Raw genomic sequence first — 6,860 nt, 5'->3', positions numbered from 1 at the left:
AAAAAACAGCTTCTCATGCAAATACAGTCGTTTCGTTTATTTTCGTTAGTGTTCATTATTTTCTAAGTCACGAAAGTCGTAAGGTGCCTGTATGCGAGTACGTGCAGACTTGCAGCTTGGTAATAAATCAATTTGATATGAATGGGTGATATGAGAAATCCTCTAGAATTTTAATATTCACAAGCATGCCATAATAAAAACAAAAGTACATTCATATGTACATATGTACATATGTATGCATGTAATTACCTCTCGGATTTTGATGGCCTAAAAACTAGTAAAAAAAAGACAAAATGCTTTTAATAATTCTTAAAAACGACCTAAAACTGAAAATATGCACAGAAAAAGTTTTAGCTCTATGAATTAAAAAAAAATACTAAGTTTTAACCTACTTTTGCTGTTTTCTATTGCAATCATTCAACAAATATTTTTTAGATCGTTTATCGTTATTTAAAGTTATATTTTTAAAAAGGTGTTAACTAAAGATTTTACAATTCAAAGTGAAACTCGCTTCAACTGTGTAAGCAAAAAGAAACAACACGATAAATCTGCTTGTGCCAATAAACGCACCGCGGAAGAAATTTCGTTTGGTTTATATATGTATATCGATCGTTTATCTCCATTTCAAAAAAGCATATTTTAGAGTACAGTATCTTTTGAAACAGTTTGCCAATAAATTAAAGGAGTTCCTGGTACTAAGTGCACCTGTTGTACAGCCGGAAATAGAATGAAATCGCTAGCTAAAGTTGAAAAGGAGCCAAGCCCATTTTTTTTCAAAATTTAATTTTTGATACAGAATCGATTTTTCGTATCTCCTGAAAAATTAAAAAAAAATGGATTTGGCACCTTTTTACCCTTAGGTGACGATATATCTAACAAAAGCCATTTAAATCCAAATTTCGAACTTTGTATTAAAATTATAAAAAATCAACAAAGTTGTACAAGGACGTACATAGTTCTGGTTTTAGGCGTCTACAAAATAGCGCTAATTTTTCAGACAGGAATCAGACGGCAGAAAAAATATTTAATTTTGCGCAAATTCATACATCAAAATTTAGAAAGGAATCCAGACGGCAGAAAAAGTATTTAATTTTGCGTCAAATTTAATGTTTTTTCTGCCGTCTGATTCCTTTCTGAATTTTGACTTATGAGTTTTATCTTACGAGCTTTAACTTATGAATTTTGACCTGTGAATTTTGGCTTTCTAAGAAAGGTTTCTGCCTAATGTTTTCTGAATAAATGTGTTTCTGAATTTTTGTTTTCTGAATTCGGAGGGAGAAACCGGCGAAAGTTAGTTTTCATGGCTCCAAAAGATTAAGTAAATACATTTACGACTAGTCAAAGGTGAATTAAAGTAAAATTTTAAGCAACGAAAAGTAATGCAAAATCAGCTTTTCAACGTCTGTGGTGTAATCTCGCATCTTATTCTGAAATTTTCCAACAAAAAACACACTGATTCGTACTACAGGAGCTAAATTTTTGTAGATATCACTCATATGTACAGTGTATAACAGACAGCCTTCTGAAGGGGCTTTACATAGATATTTAAATTAAGAAGATAAAAGTAAGTACTAATAGAGTAAAATAAGGAAATTACAAATAACGACATATTTTTGTTTAAATTTAATTGTTTCCTTTTTTCCGCTGCGTCTTTTCAAGTAAATAAGCTAATTTTTCTTTTTTTAAGGCACATAAAAAAGACTACTTACTCAAGATATTTTGTCCTTTTTCACAACATGCATACATACATACATGGTTCTTAAAGAAAAAGTGTGTCTACTCAAGTGCATTCAATTCGTAAAATTCGATGTCTCATTGTTGCAAATGTCTGACTTGAGATTGTTTGTTAGAAATATATTTCACTAAAAATTTATAAATAATGAAAATTAAAAAAAAAAATAAAAAACAGCTCAAAATGCACTTGACTTTATAATCATAAGTGGAGAAAATGGCGAAAAAATTATTAAGGGTATTCATCAAACCTGGTAATCAACAATGCATTTTTGTTAAACTACAACATTTTTGATTTTAACGAGAAAGTTTGCCAACCAATTTCAAAATCGTAGTTTGGCATTAGTAGTAGATATGTTTACGTACGTTCTATTTGAGCCCATTTCACAGTGGAGAGTTAACTGAAATTCGGAAGCTAACTGCCCATTTACAGTACCGGAATGGAAAATGAGCTACCGCGATTGTGAAAAGTACCTACTATATAACGTTGGTGATACGGCAAAACACGCTATGTCACTTATTACCAGAGACGTGAACCGGAAAACCGCTTTTTTCTATAAATTAACTGAACCATTAACCGAACCGAAATTGTCCACAAATGTTTGATCCGTACCGAAAACCGAACCACTCTCCATAAAGGTTTAAAGGTTCGTTTCAACCAAGTTTTAATAGATAAATGTACCCACTTTTTTCTTTTTGTTAAACATGTTAATACCTACCATGTTTGTTTACCATGTGACAATATCAAATGTAAAAGCACGCCATCTCATTTGACAGACACTTGACCCTTAACCTTGCGCGTTGTTGCACTTGACTCTTGGCACTTAAACTTGCGCGTTATTTTTTATACCCGAGCGCACTTGTGCATAAGGGTATTATAACTTTGGTCACATAACGGCTGTTTGTAACAGGTAAAACGAATCGAGATAGATATATTTAATGAATGAAAAGAGAAATCAATTAAGCGGTGACTGTCTGTCCGTCCGGCGGTCCATCTGTGCACACGAAAACTCTAGTAAAAATTGAGATATCTTAACGAAACGGACGGATGGTATTAAAAATGGGCAAAATCGGACAATAACCTCGCCTATCTCCCATATAACGGCAATTTGGAGAAATACGAAATCTTCGATAAATCAGTAAATATTAAAGTTAATTTATTCAAAATTGATGCTTGCGACAATCCTTTACCAAAAAATACGTTTATGATAAAATTTTGGAAAACGGGCGTGGCACCGCCCACTTGTGATCACATATATGTATCTCGGTAACCGGTCTACCAATTTATATCAAACTCGGTATGGCTATTGTGCTTGCCAAATAAAAGCAAAACGATGAAAATTATTGAAATCAGACTAAAATTGAGGCCGCTTTTCATATAACGGTAAATTTCAGATACGCTTGAAACTTCAATATTTCGAAATTTAAGGACGCTAAATTACTCAAAATTGACACAGCCCGGCTTACCATGTTGCGGTGGCTTTCGGAAAGGTGAAAATCATATATTTAATACTTGCGCCGGGTATTTAATGTTCGGCTCCGCCCGAACTTAGACTTTATTACTTGTTTGTTTTTCGAACCGTTGAACCGAACCGAAACCCCGGTTCAAAGACCAAAAAAACCGCTTTGACGAACCAATCTAAAAGTGCAAAAACGGTTCGAACCGCTGAACCGAACCGACAAAATTTTTCATCCGCTTCTCGTCCCTGCTTATTACCTCTGGTGCTTAATTTATCTGTTATTTGTGTTTTTTCGCTTCTGGCAATCGTTAATCTTCATCAGCCAAAGGTAAACAATTTTGTCATTCGTTTATTAGGGTGTAACGATTTGTAGATGCATTCCGGTGCAAGTAAGAGAGCATCTAAGTGTCAAGGGTACTAATAGACATAGACCGTTTTGCAGTATCACCGACGGATAACGGATCTAAAATAATATCAAATGGCAAGTCAACTTATATATGTGTATTATAAATATGTATGGGTATGTATTTATATACATTTGTAAAATAAAAAATTATGTGCGATGCCGAGTCGATAACAATTGTTTTTCATAGATTAGTTTTATTAATGGAGTCTAATTGCGAAAGTTATATGTAGTACATATTCCCAATAGTCTTCTGTGATCTAAACAGTAGTGTTTGGCCTTTTGAGTGTAAATGTACAGAAATTGAGCTGCAGAAACAAAATTAGTGTAACAAAAACATATTCATGAATACCTCTAAAGAAGAGGTAGGCAAAATATCATTAATTGTTGGTACAGTCTTGAGCGAATTCGCCGTTATTGTTTCTCAAAGTTTACAAATATTCACATACAAGTCTTTTTCTAAAGCTCGCATATTTTTTATTCTTGCTTTGCACGATTTAAAAACATCTAATATCAAATCTACTGTTTCAACATGAGTAAACCAGTTTGTAAAAAAGATAACAAAAAAATTTTTAGAAAGTGCATTCATATAGCGCCTTTAAAACCCAGAATTTAAACATTTGTTTAAAAGGTCAACAAAATATAATTTTCCACCATATGAAATTTTTTTTGAATAGACAAACGGTGGCAAGAATGTAAAAAGGGAAGAGGCAGTTTAGCAAGTTTTGGTAATTTTTCTTTGTTTGAAACATTTGTATTAGTTTTTTGTGTCTAAATACCAATAAACCTTCCCTACGATCTTTTGACAGCCTTCAACGCCAAAGATCGTGGTCTGCGTTTAAAATCGCAGTTTTTGTTGGTGCTGTTGTAACAGCACACAAATTCCCAAAATGGTTTTCGGGAAGTGTTGCTGGGGTGACAATCCTTGGAAAGATATGTATGCTGATATACGGTTATCAACTCTGAGGAAAATATCAGGTGGATATCTTGTCGCGCATCAAGCGAGAGGCGTATATCTATAAATATGTATGTACGTTAAATATTTCAAGCTCGGCTTCGCCGTCCTGTACACCTGTGCCCTGACACCAGGGGCACAGGGCTTCGTAGAGACTATTCTGCACAGTTTGGCTTGGTAGAAGAGTGGATCAATCTTTCTGCCGAGAGTTGCTTCAGGAAGGAAAAATTATTATAAGAGTTCGTAGTACGAAACAGGGTTAGATCGTCCTTGGCGGGGTTGAACAAGTCATTTCGGACCGTCGAAAAAAAAATTTAAAAACCAACGCGAATTTTTAGTAGCTTCAAACATGCAATTTTTTTATACTAAAATTGTATGAGCTATAAAAACGGTATAAAAAGATCTAAAAATTCAAATTATAAAGATCGAATTTTTGATGAACACTTTTTTTTTAATTTTTAAATTTGGTATAAAATTTTAAATTTCGATTTATATGATTTTAGTTAAAGCATGAATAATATTTTTAACCGACTTCAAAAAAGGAGAAGATTATCAATTCGTCGAAATATTTTTTTTTATGTATGTTACCGCATAACTTTGGACCACGTAAACCGATTTCTATACTCCTTTTTGTAAAGGAAAGGTGTTACCTTACATCTAGTTTAAATCCGATCATTGGATCATGAAGAAATTAACGATAATCTTAAATTTGTATATGAGAACTGAGTCGGTTTTGTTTTTTGCTTAAAAATTACTTGTTATAAAAACATTTTGAATATTTAAAAAAAAAACATATATAGATATAAACGGTTGTCTTAGTGACTGTAAAAATCCGAATCATTCCGGCGATATCGATATAACTATAGTGAACCAGGATACAAACGGATTAAACTTTTCTGATATATCTTTACTCATAATTTTTTGCTTTGATTTTTCAAGAAGTGCTGTTACAGGACACACATTAGTTTTAAATGCACATCCAAAAAAAGGTTACAAATTAATATTTGGCAACTATAGCATACATGTATTACCTGTATGCAAATTCATTGTATACGTACATATATATCATTTGCATTATTGGCTTTTTAAAATATAGAAGCCTGGTCGACCAAACGGTACCCTTGGCCGGAATAACTTTTTGGCGGGTAAACAACGAATAAACAAAGTTGCAGCAGCGAAAGTAAACAGCCGAGAAAGTTTGGAATCTGTTGAGCAAAACAAAAAAAAAAAATAGTAAATTATATCAAAAACTTTCAAGGAGATGCTTTTTAGATCTTACCTGTATGAATGTATCTGATATAATGACACCATAGATGACCCATTGCACTGACACCAGAAAAGTCATAGCAATCAGCGGAAAAGGTAAACTTTCCGAATTCTTCATGCGTATCACATGAACCAACATTGTAAGTGGTGCTGCGAAGAAGCATACCGTGATTATGCAGCAAATGAGACCTGCAAATAAGTAGAATTTTTTTATTTAATGCTTGTACACATTAAATCGATAAAGAGACTTATTATCTAGACGCACCCATTACACGTATTTTTTCCGCATCTGCTTCAATGGAATCCGTATAGTACCACACGCCAAATAGAATGCATAAAACAAATCCAAATTGTCGCATGTATGACTTTTTATTTACGGAGAATACATAGTACACCATTGTATAGCACAGGAAGAGAAAGATGCCAATAACATTGACCAAAGCCACGCTACGCTCACCGGTGAGTAAACCATACCGAAGCCAAAACGATGTTCTGAAAAATTGTTAAAGGGATTTTTACTAGCATTGCAGTCAAGTATAAAGAGTTCGCCCACTACTTACGAGAGAAATCCACAAATAAAGGGTAGTCCTGATGATTCGCCTGTGCTCTTCTTTTGTATGTACTTCCGGCATATAATACTGGTGGATAAAAGTTATAAATGAAGCATTATAACAGATTATTTTGTTTACTTACACGCCAGACAAGAACTGCAAAACTGTACTGACCACCGCAGTTGTCTCCAATAACACGTCGTACGTGGGAATTGGCATTTTAAGCGGTATGGAAAATTGCTCTTATCTATCTAAGTGGTTATATCCGCGTAAAGTTCAACTTATGTATATTATTTCACTAAAGTCTCTTTATATAATCAGTCTCAATTTATTGATTTGGGAAATAAGTTTTAATTGAAATACTTTCGCGGTAACAAATAATTGTATTAAGTTTTATCTGCCATGCCAAACATATAAGTAGCTACGTCAACTCTTTTCATTTTGCTTTGTTTGTTAATTCTGTCATAAATTTTTGTTTATCGCGCATTTTTTGT

The 6,860-nt window shown here is 33.4% G+C and overlaps 1 protein-coding gene across 1 annotated transcript; it reads right to left on the bottom strand.

The window, feature by feature from the left end:
- Positions 1-5,435: 5,435 nt before the first annotated feature.
- On the bottom strand, positions 5,436-6,860 carry LOC118742548 (sugar transporter SWEET1). Its single transcript, XM_036474696.1, has 5 exons — positions 6,509-6,860; positions 6,376-6,453; positions 6,081-6,307; positions 5,829-6,004; positions 5,436-5,754 (listed from the first exon to the last, which is right to left on the bottom strand). The coding sequence occupies exons 1-5, from the start codon at positions 6,583-6,585 to the stop codon at positions 5,635-5,637; spliced, it is 678 nt and encodes a 225-aa protein (XP_036330589.1). The 5' UTR covers positions 6,586-6,860; the 3' UTR covers positions 5,436-5,634.

The sequence above is a fragment of the Rhagoletis pomonella genome, unplaced genomic scaffold, assembly GCF_013731165.1.
Source record: "Rhagoletis pomonella isolate Grant_MI unplaced genomic scaffold, Rhpom_1.0 Rhpom_scaffold_00007, whole genome shotgun sequence".
In the NCBI taxonomy this organism is placed as follows: Eukaryota; Metazoa; Arthropoda; class Insecta; order Diptera; family Tephritidae; genus Rhagoletis; species Rhagoletis pomonella.
The sequence above is the reverse complement of the archived record's forward strand: the minus strand, read 5'-3'. Positions and strand labels throughout refer to the sequence as shown.

Coding starts and splice junctions, on each gene's coding strand:
- LOC118742548 (XM_036474696.1), bottom strand. CDS start 6,585: ATGCCAATTCCCACGTACGACGTGTTATTGGAGACAACTGCGGTGGTC. Junction 6,454..6,508: donor TTGCAGTTCTTGTCTGGCGT/GTAAGTAAACAA, acceptor TTTATCCACCAG/TATTATATGCCGGAAGTACA. Junction 6,005..6,080: donor GGAAAAAATACGTGTAATGG/GTGCGTCTAGAT, acceptor ACTTATTTGCAG/GTCTCATTTGCTGCATAATC.